Genomic DNA, 22,523 nt, shown 5'->3' on the forward strand with positions numbered 1-22,523 from the left:
AAACTGTTAAATTCTTGAACAGTAATGTGTTCAGACATTTTATTTATAAAAGAAAAAATTTTTTACCTGCAATGATCAGTTCCTGCCAGTTGTTGGTCTCTGTGTTTTTGGAGCCTGTCCTAGAACTAGCTCTTGTAGACCAGGCTGGCCTGGAACTCACAGAGATCCGCCTGTCTCTGCCTCCCAAGTGCTGGGATTAAAGGCGTGCACTACCACGGCCTGGCAGGCCTCAAACTCACAGAGATCCGTCTGCCTCTGCTTCCCAAGTGCTGGGATTAAAGGCGTGTGCTACCACTGCCTGGCAGGCCTCAAACTCACAGAGATCCGTCTGCCTCTGCTTCCCAAGTGCTGGGATTAAAGGCGTGTGCTACCACTGCCTGGCAGGCCTCAAACTCACAGAGATCTGTCTGCCTCTGCTTCCCAAGTGCTGGGATTAAAGGCGTGTGCTACCACTGCCTGGCCGGCCTCAAACTCACAGAGATCCGCCTGCCCTTGCCTCCCAAGTGCTGGTATCAAAAGCGTGCGCCACCACTGCCCTGCCAAGTCACTTTGTGTCAGACCAAATCTGCCGCTGTGGCAGCTTTTGTTGCAATACCGCAGGTACTTGAGCTTCCGCTAATTCAGGCAGTGGGGTTCCGCTGTAAAACTTAGCCAAGGCAGGCAGAATGGGCCTGTGTGGCCGAGTATGTCTCGGACTCGGCACTGGGGCCGGAGTCACGAACTGAAAAACAGCACCCAGGAGGGTGCTGTGTTAGCTAGCGGGCTACCCGCTTGAGTCGGGGGCAAAATAGCCCGACGTTGGACGCCAAAATGTAGCGGCGTAAACGAATGCAGACAGTTTGTAAAAATATATATAGTTTTAATGTAGAAATAGACTTACAGAACCACCGTTCCCGCGGAGACCAGGAAAGTAGAAGAGACAGCTCAGAGCACGCTCGCCAAATTTATAGACAGACATTAGCCAGAGGCGAACACGCCCCCTAAGGGGCGGGACTTATCCCTACAATCTATCATCTATCTATCTATCTATCTATCTATCTATCTATCTATCTATCTATCTACCAGCTTATTATGTATCTATCATCTGTCACTTATCTGTCGGTCTACCTATTTATCCATCTATCCATCGCTTTGTCATCTATCTAAGCCGTTTAAAGTGCATTTCATTGGTTAACTTTGCTATAGATACTTTGGAGGAAATGAATGTCTTTGTTATGTCTTGACTATAATGGTTAAACTTACTTTTATGTGAGTTTTACCTTTGAAGCCGTATTTTATTGCTGTGAAGAAACACTATGACCATGCCAACTCTTATGAATAAAAACATTTAACTGGAGCTGGCATATAGTTCATAGGTTTAGACCATATTATCATATCACGAAGCATGGTGGCACATAGGCAGACATGGTGCTGGAGAAGGAGCCAAGGGTTCTATATCCAGGCTGGCAGACAGCAGGAAGAGAGTGAGAGACAAACAGACAGAGAGAGAGAGAGACAGAGACACTAGGCCTGGCTTAAGCATCTGAGATCTCAAAACCCACCCTCAGTGATACATTTACACCGACAAAGTCATGTTGTTACTTCAACAAGGCCACACCTCTTAATAGAGACACCCACTATGGGCCTATGGGAGCCATTTCCATTCAACCCACTACAGTAGCTATATGCACTCTTTGAGATTAACTTTTTTCTCATTTATTTTATTTTTTAAAATTGTTTTTATTGGCTTATATATTTTTCTCCTCTCCCCTACCTCCCCCCCCCCCCACCTTCTTACCCTCTCCCACGATCCCCACACTCCCAATTTACTCAGGAGATTTTGTCTTTTTTTGCTTCCCATGTGTGTGTCTCTTAGGGTCCTCTTTGCTGTCAAGGTTTGAGATCAACTTATAAACACACATTGTTCCCAATGGCACTGGCCAGGTTTAGCTTTTTTTTCTAGAAAATTCTCACTGATCTCTTCCATGGATGGAGATCTCACTTTTCTCTAGTTTTGACTTGGAAGAATCACCCATTTCTCTTAACTTCGTGTTTTAATCACAATATTGGCATAGCCCAGAGCTCCCAGTCAACATTAGACTTGAGTATATATCATAGTCCAGTGATCTTATGCAAGTCGCTCAAAATCTGAATCTATCTGTTTCCAGAATCTTTAGAAAATGCTACTGATTGTATGTCTTGACTATAATGGTTAAACTTACTTTCATGTGAGTTTTACCTTTGAAGCTATATAGCATACATCAGGGCTACAGCCTGTAGGTCTGAGAGCCACAGGCTCAAATCCCAGCTTGTGCCCCTTACTCGTGTGACCTTAGATAAGTTAACTTTCAAGGGCTCATTTCTCTGTTTGTGAGAAAGTGGCACCAGGGTCCTTCCTGTATGCACTGGGAAGTGCTTTGCGTTGGTGAACACACTGTCAGGGGTTTTTGTGGGAAGATACGTATTTCCCCAGTACTCTGCATAATAAGCAAAGGGCCTGGTTTCTAAACTGCAATTACACGGAGCAGAAAAGGGGAAAGAGAGCTTGGAGGTAGAATTGGAGTGTTGAGCGGGGAGTACAGGAGCTTTTCCTACATCTGCCCATCACCTATTGGGGTCGGAAGAGAGGCTCTCCTTCCGCGGCTTGATTAAATTCAGGTCCTAGCACTTGAACAGTAAACAGTTCTTCCATCTCGCTGGCCCCCAGGCTACTCTTCTAATCTGACCTCCTGCCTGACCTATTCAGGGAAAATACAACCAACACCTGTCCCAGCCTCCCATTCCAGCCTTCTGAGCCCTTTTTCTCAGCCTCTTCCATCAGCCTTCCATCTTGTCCTCTCAGCCTCCCATCGCAGCCCCATCCTAGCCTCCTATCACAGCTCCATCCCAGCCTCCGATTCTAGCCTTCAATCTTAGCTTCTCAGTTTAGCTTTCTAGCTCAGGGTCTGCAGTGGTGTGGGATGTTTGAGCGAGCGTCGTTCTAACCTCATAAAACAGAGAGGTCCGGAAACATTCCTAACTTCTGTTTCCAGCCAGGTGCTGCCTACCGCACACCTCTACCCTCATCCTCACCAGAGGTTGACCACGGAAGTCCTGCGGGACCGAGCTGGCTCTGGTGTCCCGGAACTTCCCCGTGGGTCGCAGTGTACCAGCCTCTAGGCGCGGCCACGTTTCCCCGGGCTTGTCAAGGGTTAAGAGGAGAGCTTTGGGCTGACGTCGCTCTGGTTGAAGGTGGTTCCCCTCTCGCGGAGGGTGGGAGAGCCCTGCGGGCTGAAACCCGAGCTCCAGCTCAGCTGGGACTTGGGGAGGTCCCGGCAAGAGCTGAGCCTGCTGCCCTGCTCTCGCCCAAGCGCCCAAGCGTCACTCCAGTTACTCAGGCACCACCGGCGCAGCAGCAGGAGTGATGGAGCTGGACCGCTGGGCGCAGTTGGGGCTCGCTTTCCTGCAGCTCCTTCTCATCTCATCCTTGCCAAGAGGTACTGTTAGTGACCGGGAGCCCTCCTAGGGGCTCATGGGGAGCTGTACCAGGCTGGGTGTTTTTGCAGTGATAATTTGGGGTGTTAGCTGGTGGCTCTGATGCCCTTGCTGTACTCCCTAAGAACTGGCTAATGTTTTATCCCTAATTGAGGAACTGTCCCGAAAGAAGAGAGCTCCTTTGCAATCTATCTGTCTGTCTTTCTGTCTGCCTATTTCCTTAAAGTACCACATTGCCCCAGGAAGTCCATTATTTGTGAGTTTGTAGTTCTGATCTGCAAAATCAGTTTCCTGGGAGAGCAGGGATTGGGTGGGTATATCATTAACGAACCTTGCTTGGTAAAGTCTCAAGGTGGGAACTCTACTTAGCAGATGCTCAGTATAAAAGCTGTGCTCACTCAGAAAACACCCTACATCCTGGGAAGTATGAAGCAGAAGCTTGGAGAAAATGGGCAAGCTGCTTCTTGGGGTGCAGCGCTTGGTTTGAAAGAGTCCTGGTTCCTTTGTTACTCATATGTTTGATTTGTTGCCACGGTTCCCAGGAGATGGATCCTAGGGGCATAAGGGGCTGGGGCACGGCAGGGTTTATGACAGCCCCTTGACAGATCATGGAACAGAAGTCAGAGAATGGCAGGTCTCAGAAGAGGGAAGCAGGGACTCTGTCTGCTTCTGTCTCGGGAGGCTGGAAGGCTGAGGTGTGAGGAGGTGAGGTCAGAGGGGTGAAGGAAGCCTGAAGGCTGAGGTGGGAGGAGAGCTAAGATGCCAGGCAGAAAGGCGGAGGCACAAGGAAGTGAGGCTAAAGGGTTGCTTGGAGGGATGAAGTGTGGAGCTGGAGTAGTGGGGGGTCAGGAGAGACGGTAAGAGCCCACCAGATGAGCAGCACAGCTGGGATTTGTCTAGGAGGGGAAACTTTGCTGGGGGGGGGCACCTGTGAGCCCTTCTGGTAGTCTTTGTGTGTTGGCTGGCTCTACCCTGCGCTCCCCACAAAGGGACAATGCTCTGCTCCAGGAGGTGACCAGCAAGGTCCTGAGAGAGACACAGAAGTGGATGGTGCTGAATGCAGTGGCTTGCTGCAGAGAAAGAGAACACAGCCTTCAGAAGCTTCCCTTAGTGTCAACACAGAGTCCAGAAACACGAGACTTCCCTTGCCATGTTTGGTTAATAACTTCCATGTACAGGAGCCTGCCTGTGTTCAGCCAAATCTTCCTTAATGATTTATTGCCCAAGGGGTGGAAGCTGTTTGGCTGGGTATATATCTCAGCGACATGGAGCTCGCCTGAAGGTAGCTTGCTTGTCTCATCCAGATTTCACCTCACTGACATCTCACGCAGCCGAGATACAGTTCTGTAGGAAGGAAGGAGCCCTGTGAGGAGGGCTCATAAAGCAAATGGCTTGAGGACTCAGAATAAAGACTCATCCCCACTTCATTGCTGCCTTTTGGATACAAATCTCTAGGGTGTGCTGGGTGGCCCAGACTCACTCCAGGGGGTCCTGCTTCCTCTAAGTTCCAGAGCCCAGTGCCCCAGACTCCCAGGGTGCCACCAACATTCCTCTGCTTAGCTTCTGTGCTGTGGCAAGTGAGACAGCACCATTTTTTACAAGTTAGGAAACACAGCTCAACTTGCCCAGGGGCTGCAAAACTCATTTATTGTTGACCTAAGACTCTCTCCTACCTTTTGCTATGGAAAAGTTCCGAGGAGGGTGTGAGGTGCGCTGTTAGCCAAGCCGCTGGCTGAACCAAACAGCGACTTTGTGTGTTTAGCAGGATTACCCGTGATCCGGCTCAAGGCAGAAGGCAGAGAAGGGAAGGAAAGCACTTCTTCCTGCAGGGAAGGAGTCTACTCCCTGGGCCCATCAAGGGAAGCTTGGAAGGACATTTCCTTTAATTGCTTTTCTAAAAAGAGTATCTGGTATGTAAACAACCCGTGGGTTGGTCCGGGAAGTTGTTGTTCACGGACATGTGATTCACGTTGGAGGAGGAGAATCTAAACACGGGGCCAAGTGATAAACCTAATATAAACAGCGTGTGAGGGGAAACCTAACCCCGCTGACTCCACCAGACAGCAGCAGGGGCGCTGCCAGCGGAACTCTGCCTAAGAGGAAAACCTCATTGAAAATATGGGGCTCTCGGGAAATGGAATCTTAATACGGATCACTTCACAACTGTCGCTTCCAACAGACGTTAGCTTGTAGGGAGTGGACACAAATGCAAGTGGGGAAGATAATTGGAAGCACAGATATTCAGTGAGCAGGAGCAGCCAGCTGAGAAACGGAATGTTGAGAGTAAGCAAGGGAGGAGCCGTCAGAAAAAATGGGTTCTTTACAGCGGATACGTTAGCACATTCCAAGGAGAACTATGGAAATCGGCCTCCTTGGCAGGGGTGGAGTTGTGTGGGGGCAGCATGAAGAGGGTGTTCCCCTAACATCTACTCTGAGAATGTCTGGCATCCCAACAGGGCAATAATTTCATGGGGTATGTACTTCCGCCACAGGCCCCTGAGGCCCCTGAGCTGAATCTGACCCGAAAGCTTCCTCCCTAAGGGCTAGCTCTCATGGTACCATAAGGCACCATGCAAGCTTCCAACAGAAGGAAACAACCTGCAGTCCCACCCAGCTGTGATGCCTGTGAGTCACAACAACCAGGGCGGTGCAATAATCCTAAAGGTGCGGTAGTGGCACAGATACCTCGGTGGTAACCAACAGCTCTCTAACTATACTTAAGACCTGTTCAACAAGAGGGAAAACACTGCGTGATTGCATTTGAGTGTCATAGTTACTTTTCTATTGCTGTGATAAAGTCCCATGAGCCAGGCAACTAATAGGAGAAACAGTTTAATTGGACTTACAGTTCCAGAGGGTTAGCGTTCATGATGGCAGAGGAAGAGCATCAAGCAGGTAGCTGGAGCAGCAACTGAGCGCTTGCATCATGGACCACAAGCAGCAGGCAGAGAGGAAAGAATGGAAATGGTGCTAGTCTTTTCTAACCTCACAGCCCTCTCCCAGTGACAAACTTCCTCCAACAATACTTCTACCAACTGGAGACCAAGTATTCCAACGTATGAGCCTCAGGGAGCCATTGTCGTTCAAACCACCACAATGAGGCACAGTGAAAGTCATTAAGATGAAAGTTAAGATGTCAGTTGTCAGGGCCTGCAGGAAGTAATTGGAAGTTAGTGTTTAATGAATACTGAGCTGTGCCTTGATATGATGAAAAGGTTTGGCAATAAATGTTGGTCACTGTATGACATCAACAAAGTGGATATTGATGCCAATGAACTATTGTGTGTGTGTGTGTGTGTGTGTGTAGGTGCAGTTAGCGCATTATAAAGATGTTATATATATTTTTGTACAATAAAAATCACATTCAGGATAAGGCAAATAGTTCATGCCTTTAATCCTAGAACTTGGCAGGAGAACTATAAGTTTGAGGCTAGCCTAGGCTACATCATGAGACTCCCCTTCTCAAAAATAAATAAATAGATAAAAATATCCAAAGACACAAATTAGTGGAGCCTTAGGTAAACTTTGGCCGCATAATTTTCAAAATCACATTACCTTGTAACCTTTTAACTAGCCATCTAATCTTGGTAAAGCTTAAGGCGCACAAGACAGAGGAGGGAGCCCTTGCCATCCTTGTTCACAGGGCACTAGTGCTTGGCCTTGGGTACTGGGTGCTGAGAGAGGCCACAGAGTAAAGGACTGCACACTGGCCACCAAGAGGCCACATGACCTGAACTATCTAGTGGGGCACAAGGGTTAGAAACATTTAAACCTGACTGTGTTGAGGGAAGCTGGCTCCTGTCTGCAGCTGGTACATCCCATCTTCTCATATTTGATACTGGCTACCAGCACTTGAGTTTCTGAGAAAGACGCAGAAGGCTGGACAAGTGTATAAAACTGCTACAGACTGATGATTGGCTAACAGAACTTTTTTTTCTTTTTTTTGAGACAGGGTTTCTCTGTGTATCTGTGACTGTCCTGGAACTCACTTCCAGGCTGGCCTCGAACTCACAGAGATCTTCCTGCCTCAGTCTCCCTGAGTGCTGGGATTAAAGGCGTGCACCAACCACCACCCTGCTGGCTAACAGGACTTTTACAAGTTCTATATCTGTATAACCCTTAGCTATGTTCTAACCCACAAGTCTCATAGGGCCTGGTCTCGCTTCTTTCTGTGAACTTTTTACCCCTTGGCACCGTATTAGCTCCCAGGGATACCCTTAAGTGAGAGCTTTGGGTTGAAACCGAGGATGAGGCTGGGTCTATGCCTGGTCATAAACTGTGGGTGAAATACTTCGGAACTAGAATCTCAGAAGCGGAAGTCACAGAGCACGCAAGGCCCTTGCGAACACTCAGAGCCTTTTAATGTCACTGGCATAGAATGTGAGTTTGATTCAATCTTGCCTACATCTGGGTTACAACGGAGAGACAGGACTGGCAGAGCCATGGTGTCTGAGGGACCTATGACTAGCCTCGAGTCAGAAAATTATTTCCATCTGCCCAGTTAGGGACCAGGAAGTCCTGATGTAAAAGAAAACTTCTCCACTGGCCTCCCTCAAGGTCAGCCCTAGACACTGCAACTGAGGTGAGCTGTGTGCTTGTTGGAGAAGGTGCTCTTTCCGTGATAAATGAGGAAGGGTGTGATCTCGTCCTCGTTGTGGGAAAGGAACTGGCAGCCGCGCTCCATGGCGGTTTTAGAGTTACAAGCTTGGCCTCATCTCCTCTTCTTACCTTTACAATGGAAGTGAAATGCAGTGCTTACATGTGTGTTTCAGTCCCCAAATTCCGGAATAAAGCCCCCAGAGGCCAGCCAGAGCACCCAAAGCTTCTGGATCAGCAGAGGAAGTCCACCAGATTCCAAGCTGATTCCCGCTGAAATTGGTCAGTCATTGTAAGATCCGAACAAAGCTATGGGTTTATAACAGAGAAGAAGTATTGTTTTTTAAGTACGACAAGCTAAGTCTCATTTTGTATAAACAGCAGCCGTCAAGGAAGGTAGAAAATTAAAGCTGGCTGGAAAGTTTCAGGCTCTGAAACCTTTACCATCTCTGTTTACCACACTCCTGTCATTTTTCTGAGTTGCAATGACCTGTGAGTAGACTCAGCTCTTATGGGTTGAGAATTGAGTGAAAAGGGTTCCACATCAAATTCTTTACTGTTGATGAACTATCAAAGGTGAAGGCAACTTTGAAGAGGCTTCTATCATATTATACCTTACCCGAGGGATTTAATTCCAAGTTTGGTTACTTAAACAACTGACTGTTTCTGATGAATATATGGATATATATTTAATCCTTGCAATAAGCATATGGAAAAGCAGATTGTGAGCCTCAGTTCACATGTGGAAGAACTCAGACAACGTTTCCACCAGGGTTGAAGGTTGAGCGCCTGTCCTGAGTGCAGACAGTCTGTCTACATGAAGTAGGGACTGTATCATTGCAAACAGTACTGCAGTGAGCTCTAAGTCCAACAGGACTAAATGTCTGACTATTCTGCGGCTGTTGCAAGTGCTCAGCCTGACCCAAATGAGGGCACGTGCTCACCTCTGTGGAGAACAGCAGAAAAATCAGCTTCAACGGAACCATATGGATTCTGAGAGGAGCCATTCCACAGAGGAAACAGCTGCTAAGCAGACTCAAAACCCAACCAGGTTCAGGGATGGTGTTCACAGTGTTGTGCATCCCACTCTGATTAGACATGGGAAGCAGGCATGGGAATTGTCCCATGGTCAGGTTTTGTAATCTGAATCACGTCTGTGTTTGCAGGATGGGGACCAAACATGAGACAAATTTCAAGTTTGTCCCTGACTCTATGACTTCCTGTTTTCTTATGGATTTGTTCTGTCAGGTTCATCAGTTGAATGCTTGTAAGCCATGGGATAGGGGGAGCTGGCCTGTAAGCTTCTTTTTCTTGCTCTTTTGGCATAACATAGTTGATGGATATTGCAGAAGATGGAGACTTGGTCCTTCACTATAAATAGCAGGATGCCTTTTAACCAAGTCATTTCAGTCTGGAGAATGCAGTGCCTGACAGACACCATCATCCTGGGGTTTGTGCCACAGAGAGCAAAGACCACTATTTCTGTCACTCCGCAGCCTCCACAGTTGGATAAACACTTTCCTCCTTCAGGCTTGGCATCTTCATCGCGGCCCTCACAGAGCCTCTGGCTGTCTCAGAGGGCTGAGTTAGTGGTCTGGCAGCGTGTCTACATAAGTAGATGTCTGGTCAGTTGGTTTTGTGATTGGAAAACCATGGCTACTGTTGTTGCCAAAATGGAGCAAGGAACATATTTAGCCAACTGTAGCTTACAGGGAAATTCAATGATTTTCTTCATACCTTAATTTGTTTGTTTGTTTTTTTTTTTAAAAAAAACAGCCTTTTTAATAAAAAAAAAAAACAAAACCCTTGAGTGGAGGGGAGATCTCAGTCCAATCTATTTCAATTGATTAAATTGTTTGAGACTATGAGGAATAAATACTAGTATTTTTAAAGCCACTTTACCTTCCCATTACTTCAGAAAATTTTACTAAAGACAGCCAGTGAACTCCCTTGATCATATGATCCCTCTTCTAGAGTTACCAATAAAGATGAGAATGTCTTGTGTGTCCTAGGACATGGCACCTGAGCTCGAATTATGGCTGGAAAATCTCTCATATTTCCAACATACCTCTGTCTTGTCTGAATTTAAGCACAAGGAAAGATAGGATTAGGAGCAGAGTATCTTTGTCTGGGATGCTTTGACCTGTCTTTGTGCCTCTATGGGGTGTACTCCTCTCTTCCAAATGGTGCCCAGCATCTCCTCTGGGTAAGCTTGGCTTCCTCGGCTCATGCGTCAACAGAAGACTAAGTGTCTGAAGCCATATAGAGATGTGACACAATCATTAATAGACAGAAATGCCCGGCTCGAGGGATATGATGGATCTCCAGACGCCACAATAAAGATGGAAGTATCGGAGCTGGAGAAGAGTCTAGCATTTGTCTCTGTCACAAATAGCCTTCACTTCAGAGATTACGCCTGCCTCTTTTGTCCAAAGTCATGTATCTATTCAGCAATGTTTAACGAGCACCTATCAGGCACCAAGAATGTTTCTAGGTGCTGGGATATCATGACAAATAAGACAAAGTCCTTTTCTTAACAACATTTGCAGCCTGTTGAGGGAATTTGGCTTCATCCTTGCAAATCCCTCCCAATGTGAATTTCCCAAATTGCAAGTCCAGGTTGATGTTTAATAACAAAAGAGAGGATCCAGGAGGCTATGATAATATAAGCCTGGGGATTGATAATAAACAAAGTCCATTATAGATCTGAAGGGTCCCACAGCAAGGAAAGCCATCACTAGTATATCACAAAGTTGTTTGGCCCTAGAGCCTTTCTTGGCACACATCTTATACTGCTCGGTAGAACTAGTGCCTCATGGGGTACAGTTGTAAAATCTAGTCTCTCACTCACAACAAGTAAATCATTGAAGAATAATTTTACCACTACAGAGGAAAGGGTAAAAAAAATGGGGGGTGGGGGGCTTAAAGTCCAAAATAAGTATGGGCTTCTCTTTTTTTTTTTGAATTGTGAGCAGACTCCAACGTTGTTGCTACTAGTACTTGCCAAGATACTGAAGAGATCCTAGAGAGGGTGATGCATCCACGGTACTGGAAGAAAATTCTGGCTAGCGTTCAGCTGCATGACTCACTGAGAAAATTCATTTCCTGCAGTCAGGTTGCAGTGTGATTGGCTTGGGATCATTGGGCATTCTGGGCTGTGAATCTGATTGATGAGCCACTCACAGTGATGTGATGGTTCTGAGGAGTGAGGGGACTTGTGACTTGACTTCCCGGCTAGATGCATCTCTCCTTCAAGAGCAGCAGGGATGATTGAGCATCCTCTGAATTCTTAGGAGTACTGGCTCCAAGGCCTACACCTACCTCCCCCCCTCCCGACAAGATCCACTCATATCCCCCTGGTTCCCAGTCTAGTCTCGTGTTATTTCCCTGTTATTTCTGGAATAGTTCACACACAATACCGGATTTGTACAGCTCGGAAGTAATGCGGCTGTTTGCAGTTGGGACTTATTCCGTGGAGACAGCACATGCATTTCGGTTGTTCATTGAGCCTTGGTTTGCTATTTCTTTACAAAATATTGTTCTTGTTGTCATGCAACGTGTTTTCTGTGTTGGCCCTCATACTGCCTGCCTCCTCTCTGCCCAAACTTGTTTCAGATGCAATAACAGTGGCCGTGGGTGAGGAACAAAAACAGCTGTTCCTATAAAAGGCATCTTGTCTAAGTGGCCTTGGGAACACAAGATCTCAGAGATTCAGCTCCCACTCACCATGTATATGAGGCTCATCTTTGACGTGAATGTCTTGGCATGAGTATATTCACATTTATTTGTGCATGTACACAGAAGAATAAAAGCCTAGATCTGAATGCTTATATATTCATGTATAGATGTGATATTAATGTATACATGGGATCTAGTGTGTTATGATTTAAAACACAAGCTGGGATCAAATCCCAGATATGTCATTTACCCCTATATTCCTCTTTACATACTTAATCTCTCTTGGGTGATCATATCACCTTCCAATCTATAGACCAAGGATAATGATGGCTACTGTTCAGGTTTATTGAAAGTTTTAAATGGGACAATTTAATGTAGTTAACACATTACCTGGAAGACAGGGAATATTCAGGAGAGTAAAGCCTTCTACCCATTCCTTTCTTTTAGAAACATTCACGTCTGCCAAGCATACTGACCATTCTCACTGCCCTCCTCCCCGACACCTCATCCACCTCCCTACAGATCTTCCCCTCATGCTCATGTCGATTCATTTGTTTTGTGATCCATTAAGGTTAGCCAAAGCCATCTGTGTGACCGCAGGTTTGAACGATCCATCGGAGCCTGCTCGATTCAGCAGAGGGTACACAAAAGACAGTGATTTTCCCTCTCCCGATTCTTCTAACAACCGATAGTCCTGGGAGCCTTCCTCTTCCTTAATAGATTGTTGGCTGGGCTGGTTTCCTGGGGACCCAGTGTCAGCAACCACAGTTGTGTGAGTTAATGACAGCCATGATTGTGCTGAGCCTAGAGAACAGAGTTTCATGGCCCTTCCATCTGTCCAGTCTTGCTTGTCTCAGTGGCAGAAATTTCACAATGGAGAATGGAGAAGCAGCAATAGCCAGCTTCTTCATCTACAGTAGAAAGGGACTTGCAAGGTCTTCTTGAGGCTTGCTTTATCCATGATTAGTTCCATTCTGTTCATCTGTGCTCCTGTCAGAAAAGAAAATCCCCAAACACTCAACATATATTTGTCTTAGGAAACATACTCTCTTCCTTTGCTTTTGCCATCAATGCTCTCTCCAGCCTTAGGGGACATGCTTTCATATTCTGTGCCTTAGAGTCTGTTTATTCGAAAAGGGGCCCACGGCAGGGATTTACAGGGATTTAGGAGACAGTGTTTAATAGAAGCAGTGATTCTGGCGCAGTTATGTTGCAGCACAAACACTGAGGTTCCCTTAATAGTACCAAGATGAGATGTTACCAGTGGCTATCCACTGTGGCCTAGCCAGACATCTCAGTGAGAAGCTCCCTTCATCTTCTTCTAGCTTACAGAGCTGGAGAAGGTTACTCTAGCAAGGGCTAGACTACCCGAGTTGCCATGAACATCAGAGGTCAACCTGATGGGACTCAGCATTACAATTGTAAACTATCTGCACTTAATATCTATTATTAGTCAGCAGTCTTTATAGAAGGAGAAGCTGGCTTGCATTGGCACTGGTGAACATAATTATGAAAACAGCAACACTAACTTTATGAGCGCTTGGCAATGATGCAGTGGGTCTAGGCATGTCCAACCATTTGACATTGAAATACAGAACTCACCTAAGAATGACTCTATTGAGTCACTAAAAAAATAGCCAAACATAATGGTTTAAGTACTCCTGTGGTTTTGTGTTGGATTGCATTCATAGCTATCTCTGTGTAGACAGTGGATTGGACATACCTGATTATAGTCTGTGGAAGACCAAGATACCCATGGTAACCATGCATCCTCATTCAGAGACTTTGAAGTGTATGATTAGGAACAGGGAAGTGGTTTGTAGAATGCCCGGGTCTAGGGAACTGGGTGGACTGATGAGTTTCAAAGACTGAGAGCCAGCCCCAGTGTGTGACAGGATGTAAGCGGGGACTGAGCATCTCCGTGGAGCCACGTGCTAATAAAGTGAAGAGGAAGAGCAAGTGATGACTTTAATTCTTACTCTCCTTCCTTCCCAAACATACAGGAATTCAAATATCAGATTGCTAAAGAATTCATTCAACACCACGACTTGCAAAGTGTGGTAATAAAGAACTTGACTTTGTAGTTTTCATTATCTTACTAACAAAAGGGGGATCCAGAGAAAGGAAGCCTGAATCACTGAATTTGAGAAGCTAGGACCTCTGTTGTAACAAATGATGTGGTTGTTCAATAGTTCAATAGGATATGAAATAGATGGATTCCTGTTTCCGTAGAGAGTCCCCAGTCTTCAGATCGACCCTAGGGGCCATCATACCCACATATATCTTTAATAATGGTGAAAACTTTGCACCTTAAGGTTCCGCTAAGAGAAAGGGATTCCTCCTCCCCCTCTGCCTCCATAAGTGCACATTGCTGAAGGAATTGTTTCTCCAGTTCATCGGCAGTAGAAGGAGACCAGGGCCAGATAACCCTAAAGCAAACTGCCAGCACATTCCCGGACAGTGAAAGTGAGTGCAAAATAATGATGGTGACGATGATGACAGCAGCCAGCTGTCTTTCTTGTCTTATTTGTTTCGCCAAATGCATGGCAGCTGTGCTGACTGAGCAGCCGTGTGTAGATCGCCTTGGTATTCTCTCTGTAAGGCAGAACTAAGACGTTAAGCAACTCCTTGATATTCGCTAACCCTGTTTTTATTTTTTTTAAATAAAGGAGGCATAGAGAAGGTCTTACACACATAGAATAATTAGTTATGCAGCAATTTCAAATAACCATTGAGGTTTCCATGTCAAAAGAAAAAGTTCATGGTAGAAGTAAAAAAAGAAACTCTCCGAATTAAAGTATTTCATCAATTTCGAGAGGTCAGAATACTGTGCTGTTACACCTACATGTGGATATTCATATGTACTAAAAGCATGATGTGAAAGATAGTCACCAAAATGTTGAGTCTATTTCTAAATATTTATTATGTTTTATTGATGATTTTCTTAACTTCTCAAGCTTTCATAAGGAAATCCCCCTCTTTATTTTGTACTGAAACATGTATTATTTTGTGGGTAAATGAGGAAGTGATGTACGTAACAAGAAGTGAACTGGATATTAAAAATGGGCTGGATGATAATTAGTGGATTGTAAAAAATTTTCACTCTGAAGAAGGATGCTGTCAGTGGGAGACACCATGCAGGCATGGATGGCCAATCTTTATAACTACCCCTGAATCTTATTATGAATCTAAAATGGCATCTTAAAAAGGAATTTGGAATGAGAAATTATTCTATCCAAAGAAAAAGCAAGTAATGTACATACAGAAAGCCCAGGAGCTGGGGAGATGATTCACTGCGGAGTACTTGCTTGGCAAGTGTGAGGACCTGAGTTTGAGTCCTCGGCACACATGTGAGAGTCAGGCAAGGCTATGCATGCCTGTAACCCCAACACTGAGGAGGGCAGAGACAAGGGTCCCCTCCAGAGTTTTCTGGCCAGTTAGCCCATAAAAAACACTGAACTTCTGGTTTCCTGGCAGCCCCTTTCTCGAGGCAATACGGTAGTCAGAGATAGATCAAGATACTTATCTTTTTCCTCTGACTTCCCTAGGAGGGGCCATGGATCGTCAGACCCACACACTTATGTGTAGGCACCACACATGCATACCTTCCTCTACATAAATACACCCGAGAAGATTAGTTTTAGTCAGGAAACACAAAGAAAGTAAAGTTGGTCCCACCCTAGGAGTTTATTTCTCCTAAGTAGCAAACTTGTTCATCTTCTTCCAACCATGGAATTTCCTTTCTTTTTAAAATTAATTTCTTAGAAAAGATGCTTGGGTGTGTCTTAGTTAGGGCTTCCATTGCTGTGAAAACACACCATGACCATGGCAATCCTCTCTCTCTCTCTCTCTCTCTCTCTCTCTCTCTCTCTCTCTCTCTCTCTCTCTCTCTCTCTCTCTCCCCAACTCTTATAAATGAAAACATTTAGTTGGGACTGGATTACAATTTCAAAAGTTTAGTCGGTTATCATCATGGCTAGAGTGTGGTGTTTGCAGTCAGACATGGTGCTGGAGAAGGAGCTGAGAGTTCTACATCTTGATCTGCAGACAGCATGAAGAGATAGACAAGCCTAGCTTAAGCTTTTGAGACCTCAAAGCCAGCCCTCTAGTGACAAACTTTCTCCAACAAGGCCACTCCTACTCCAACCATGCCACACCTCCTAATAGTGACACTTTCTATGGGGGCCTTTTCAATTCAAACCATCACATCCTGTTCTCTGGCCCCCGTAGGCTTATAACCACATCAGAATGTAAAATGCATTTGGTTCAATTTCAAAAGTCCCATAGTCTATAACAGTTTCAAACTTATTTAAAAATCCAAAGTCTCTTCTGAGAGTCATGGCCAATCTCTTAACTATAATCCCTGTAAAGTCAAAATGAAAAGCAGATAATACCCTTTCAACATCATGGCGGCACAGGAGATACATTACTGTTCCAAAAGAGAGGCAAGGGAACATAACGAGGAAACACTGGGCCAAAGCAAGACCAAAACTAGCTTGGCAAACTCCAGACCCTGCATCTCCATATCTGGTATCAAAATGCTCATCCCTTCTCCAACTCCTTTCAGTGTTATTTGCCACAGTGCACTTCTTTGTCTTTGTCTGGTTCCATTCCCTATCTGTAGCTTTCCTCGGCAGGTATCCCAAGACTCTGGCATTTCCAGCATCTTGGGGTTTCCAACCCAATCCAGGCTTCACCTTCACAGCTTCACTCAATGGCCCGTATAGGCCTCCATGCAGGGACATCCCTGACATATACCTGGTCTCTGTCACTTCTCTTACCTGCAGAGGGAGGATCCATAACCCCTTTCTTCTGTCCTTGACTCTAAAGGACACGTGGCTGAAGCTGCCAAGTCTGATTCTTCTTGAGAATGGAACATGACCCTCTTGTTCAAATACATTTTCACAAGCTTTCTATTTTTCATGGTTTCCTCCACTGCCTTAAGCTTGACTGTCCTGGAACTTGCTCTGTAGACCAGGCTGGCCTTGAACTCCCAAATCTGCCCACCTCTGCCATATGAGTGCTGGGATTAAAGGCATGCATGTACCACTACACCTGGCCCTAAGCTTTTCTTTAATTTCTTTTTTTAAAAGTTGCAAGTTTAGTTGCATGGGATCTTGCCTTGAAGTCATCAATGCCTTTATTCCATTTAACAGAAAGTTTTTTAAAAATCTGTTTATCTCTTTGAACATAGGACTTAGCTCAGTTCCACTTCCTGGTAGCCCCTGTCTCCTCAAGTTGCATAGTTTTCCTTGTTCAGTTTGCTCCTTTTCATTATATATCTGCATACAAGTGAACAGTAATAACCACATGACAGAGTCATTATTACGTTGTTTTGAGATTTCCTCTGCCAAAGCAATTAATCCCAAATTGTTCAATTTAGCCTCAGACAGACACTTCAGACAAGGGCAAAACCCAGCTACATTCTTTGCCAAAATATCACAAGAATGATCTCTATACCACATATTAATATTCTCCTCTGAAATCACTTGAGCCAGGCTCACATGATTCAAGTCACCCTCAGTACCACTGTCTTCCATGTTCCTACTAGTATGGCTCATTAAACATCACTTAAAGTGTCCAAAAGTCCAGGCAAAGACATGGTCTATTACAATTCCCCACTCCCTGGTACCAATTTCTTCTAGTTAGGGTTTCTATTGCTGCAAAGAAACACCATGACCAAAAAGCAAGTTGGGGAGGAAAAGGTTTATTCAACTTACGCTTCCACATGGCTGTTCATTATCAAAGGAAGTCAAGACAGGACCTCAAGCAGGACAGGAACTTGGAGGCAGGAGCTGATACAGAGGCCATGGAGGGCTGCTGCCTACTTATTCAAACCACAACAAGTTTCTCTGTGCTTCCATTAATAAGGTAACTGAAGTCCCCCCCGCCCATAGCCTTTCCTCCCTGGTAAAATGAAGGCTAGAGCAAATGATTCTGACTTAAGAAAGTACACTATGAACCTCCTTGGCTCACTTTGAATAAGACTACATAAAGAATATAGAATTGCCTTCAAAGCGAGGGAAATGCTAATGTGCCTCAGTGTGGTAGTTTGAATGTAATCTATCCCCATAAGTCCATAGGGAGTGGCACTATTAGGAGGTGTGACCTTGTTGGAGGAAGTATGTCACTGTGGGGGTGGGGTTTGAGGTTTTCTAGGTTTCAGGAAACTGCCCAGTTTCTCAGTTCGACTTCCTGATGCCTGCAAGATGTGGGACTCTCAGCTACTTCTCCAGCACCATGTCTACCTGCACACCACCATGCTTCCTGCCACAATGAAAATAGAGTGAATCTCTGAAACTGTAATCGAGCCATCCCAATTAAATGCTTTATTTATAAGAGTTGCCTTGGTCATAGTGTCTCTTCACAGGAATGGGAACCCTAAGACACTCAGCATACATAGAGAAAACAGACGAAATGTCTACTGCTGCTGTTGTTTCTGTCAGTCTTAGGTCCTGAAACTTGGACCTCAGTTCCATCCTGAAACTCCTTGAATTTGTATAGCTGAAGTCAAGTCCTCAGTGTGCTCTTCCCACAAACGTATTTCCAATAAATGGAGAAGACTTCCAAGGCACTGCTCTTGACTGCTTATTATATACACCTCAAGTCTCCTTAGCAGGTTAGCTCAAGCTATCCTGGGATATTTCAGGTATCTATTTTTAAAATGTATTTTGTTTTCAAGTGTGAGTGTGTGCATCTGCATGGGGACATGTGCACATGTGTAGAACCTGGGAGAAGTATTGCATCTCCTGAAGCTAGAGTTACAGGAAATTGTGAGTCCCTCATTGTTGGTGATGGGAATTTAACTTATGTTCTATGCAAGAGCAGCAGGTGATCTTAACTGATGGATTACATCTCCAGTCTCTATCTGGAGATGACAGATATTGACAATGGTCAATATTCTGCCAATTACGTTTTAAATAAATGCTGATTGGCCAGTAGCCAGGCAGGAAGTATAGGCAAAACAACCAGACAGGAAGGAAGTAGAGGCAGGTCAAGAAGGACAGGAGAATTCTGGGAAGAGGGAAGCTCTCTCTGCAGTCCTGTCCAGATACAGAAGAAGGAAGATGTGACCTGCCCTGCCAAAAATGTACTGAGCCGTGTGGCTTACATATACTAGAATAATGGGCTAATATAAGTTGTAAGAGTTAATAAAAAGCTGAGCTAATGGGCCAATCAGTTTATAACTTATGTAGACCTCTGTGTGATTTTCTTTGGGGCTAAACAGCTGTGGGACCTGGTGGGAGGACAGAAACCAGGCAGGACAGGAAACCCCATCCACACCTATGTGCTTACTTACTACAAGTCCATTTCAGAGGCCACATTGCTGAATCTTTCAAGATGACAGAGTAAGAAGGACCATGGACTTAGACCATGAGAAAAAGAGCTTTGTACGACCCTTTGAAACAATGACCTCTATCTGTCATGTCCTGTCTTCCTGGAAAAGGTCTCATCTTTACAAATAGATCAGTTTCTTTTTATGACTTAATTTAAATGACCCCAGCCCATTTTATTTAAAGATCCTTTCATGGTTACTTACTTTCATAAGTTTATCCTATCTCAGTTTATGATCCCATGGGGTCATCTGACTCTCTATCCCTCTACTAAACTGTGATTTCCTTGAGGTCAGAAATGGTATGTTTGCTCTCTGTTTATTCAGTAGTCAGTCTTCTTCCTAAGACATACCTGATATTTAATAATTTCTTGTGGAATGAGAGAGCTAATTCATCAGTTCACCCATGGTCTTGGTGCTCAGCCTTGTAGGGAAATGAGCCATAGAGTGGCCATGTGACTTGCTGTGGCTTAGCCTGTCTGAGTGGACCCAGTGTGTTAATCCCCTATTGATTTTCCAGTCTATAACTACAGACTTAATGACTTTGAATAGCCCACATTGATCACCTTCTACTTTGGAAGTCAGCTAAATCTGAAATGAATCTTCCAGGCAAAACCGGGCTGTTCAAACCTTTGCTCTCTCCTTTCTTGTTTCCAGAACTCCTTCTTCTCACTTCCCACCTGACCCCCTCCTCTGTTGTCAAAGTCCCTTGCTCTTCCTTACTCTACTGGTATGTGCCTGCCTCCTTTTCTGACTCTCATCCTCCTACTTCCTTCTTATACCTTCCTGTGGTTTCACTGGTCACATCTGGATTATCCTGCACCCTTCTCTCATCCCAGGATACCTTAATAAGTTGCATCTGCCAAATCCTTTCCACCAGGTTCCCCTGAGGTCATTATCTGGGGCTGAAATGGCTCTATTAATAGAATAGGCTAGCAGGAAAGAGCTGGGCTTGCTCACTGAAGTAGAGACATGCTAGTGAAATTACTTCAGGGAATTAATTCTTGGATAAAATGGAGGCGCCCAGGCTGGAACTGAACCAATCTGCTGTGTGGCGAACAGGATGTGGCCAAGTAGAACAAACCTCATTTGGCCTTCCATGTCAGAATATGTGATGTCTTAGAGATAATTCCTAATATTTCCAAAGAGTTTCAACTGTGAGGTGAGCTGCCTCAAGAAGATACCAGGATCTAGGAATTTTAGGGAACCTGGGAGGCGATGATGCTCCAGGGTGGAGGGATGGAGAGGGTTAAGACATAAGCCCACACCTTGCTATTTGCTGTTCAGAAAGGGCAGAAAATATGTGGACAGGGCCTGGATTGGAGAAAGACATAGTGGAGGAAACCTGGGCCATCTGTTCTAGACACTCCCTCCAGGGGAAGAACAAGTCCCAGCTTTGATATCATCCAATGGGCAAAGCTGACTCATGGCTCAGAGGTCCAAGATGGATGCTATGTATTTAACTGGAAAGGGGAAGCTAGCTCTAGAGTTTGATGAGCTCTGATCAATGCTTGCTTTCTCTGCACTTTTTGGCACAGCCTTCCTGGCAGCTGTGACTGAGTTAGTTGCATTTGGGTCATGCCAAAGGGACAGGAGATAAACAAGGACAGTCACCCCACAACGGTATCCAAGGAGGTTGATTCCAGCTCCCCTGTGGTTATGCAAAGTCCATGTATGCTCAAGTATCTCAGGTAAAATCAGTCTTTGTGTAATACCAGGCACATTCTCCTGTATGCTTAGAAGCATTCCTAGCTTATCAGAATTACACAGTGCCATGATAGAAATAGCTGATATATTCTTTAAATAATGATTTTATTCTTTGTATAATATTTTCCCCCTTTGTTTTTAATAGGAAAATCACTTGAAAAGACTAACCCTGCCAGGCAGCCTGTCTGCTGCTGGCTGCATCAAACACTAACATTCCAGATCTGAGTTACGGAGTTCAAGTTCATTTATCAAAAAGAAATTTTAAAAAAGTTAAAATGGCACTGGCAATGGAACACAACAAAACTTGTTTTCAAAAAGTCTCTATACACGTTTAATATAGGGAAATTTGTTCTTACAAAATTTGACTAGAAGCTGTTTGAATCTGGGGATGCCAAGCCCATAGATGAAGAGGGCTGGCTGTGGGGGTGCCATGCCCACAGATGAAGAGGGCTGGCTGTGGGGGTGCCATGCCCATAGGTGAGGAGGGCTGGCTGTGGGGGTGCCATGCCCATAGATGAAGAGGGCTGGCTGTGGGGGTGCCATGCCCATAGATGAAGAGGGCTGGCTGTGGGGGTGCCATGCCCACAGGTGAGGAGGGCTGGCTGTGAGGGTGCCATGCCCATAGGCGAGGAGGGCTGGCTGTGGGGGTGCCATGCCCATAGGTGAGGAGAGCTGGCTGTGGGGGTGCCATGCCCATAGGCGAGGAGGGCTGGCTGTGGGGGTGCCATGCCCATAGGCGAGGAGGGCTGGCTGTGGGGGTGCCATGCCCATAGGTGAGGAGAGCTGGCTGTGGGGGTGCCATGCCCATAGGCGAGGAGGGCTGGCTGTGGGGGTGCCATGCCCATAGGTGAGGAGGGCTGGCTGTGGGGGTGCCATGCCCATAGGCGAGGAGGACTGGCTGTGGGGGTGCCATGCCCATAGGTGAGGAGGGCTGGCTGTGGGGGTGCCACGCCCATAGGTGAGGAGAGCTGGCCATGAGGGTGCCATGCCCATAGGTGAGGAGAGCTGGCTGTGGGGGTGCCACGCCCATAGGTGAGGAGGACTGGCTGTGGGGGTGCCATGCCCATAGGTGAGGAGGGCTGGCTGTGGGGGTGCCACGCCCATAGGTGAGGAGGGCTGGCTGTGGGGGTGCCACGCCCATAGGTGAGGAGGGCTGGCTGTGGGGGTGCCATGCCCATAGGTGAGGAGGGCTGGCTGTGGGGGTGCCATGCCCATAGGTGAGGAGGGCTGGCTGTGGGGGTGCCATGCCCATAGGTGAGGAGAGCTGGCCATGAGGGTGCCATGCCCATAGGTGAGGAGAGCTGGCTGTGGGGGTGCCATGCCCATAGGTGAGGAGAGCTGGCTGTGAGGGTGCCATGCCCATAGGTGAAAAGGGCTGGCTCTGGGGGTGCCATGCCCATAGGCGAGGAGGGCTGGCTGTGGGGGTGCCATGCCCATAGGTGAGGAGGGCTGGCTGTAATAGAAACAGAAAGAATAAAAGCAGCGCTGTGTGCTGCAAGACAAGCAATGGGATGCAGTGTGATGGAGACACCTTCGTGGGATGTACGTGGGATGTGTTTCTGAGGAGAAGGCCGGAGAGGCACTCCCTGACAGGGGTGATGCAGAGCTGGGACAGAGGCCACGGGAAAAGCACAGAGGAAGGTTCTGCGGTGGGCAAGAGCTTGGGGAGGAGCATTCAGAGCAACTGAGAAAAGATGACAACCAGTTGTTGCCGACAGACAGCAGGGTGAGGTGGGGGAGGGGCAAGGAACCGGGC

At 46.1% G+C, this 22,523-nt stretch overlaps 1 protein-coding gene across 2 annotated transcripts in view; it reads left to right on the forward strand.

The window, feature by feature from the left end:
* Positions 1 to 2,919: 2,919 nt before the first annotated feature.
* The window catches only part of Pamr1 (peptidase domain containing associated with muscle regeneration 1), an 87,318-nt gene continuing 67,714 nt past the window's right edge, over positions 2,920 to 22,523 (forward strand). The window contains exon 1 of one of the 2 annotated variants that reach the window (XM_075961538.1): positions 2,920 to 3,455. In XM_075961538.1, coding sequence (XP_075817653.1) covers positions 3,383 to 3,455 — 73 coding nt within the window. In that variant the 5' untranslated portion in view covers positions 2,920 to 3,382. The remainder of the gene's footprint in view (positions 3,456 to 22,523) is intronic. The other variant, XM_075961539.1, reaches the window with a different exon arrangement.

The sequence above is a fragment of the Microtus pennsylvanicus genome, chromosome 2 (assembly GCF_037038515.1).
Source record: "Microtus pennsylvanicus isolate mMicPen1 chromosome 2, mMicPen1.hap1, whole genome shotgun sequence".
Lineage (NCBI taxonomy): Eukaryota > Metazoa > Chordata > Mammalia > Rodentia > Cricetidae > Microtus > Microtus pennsylvanicus.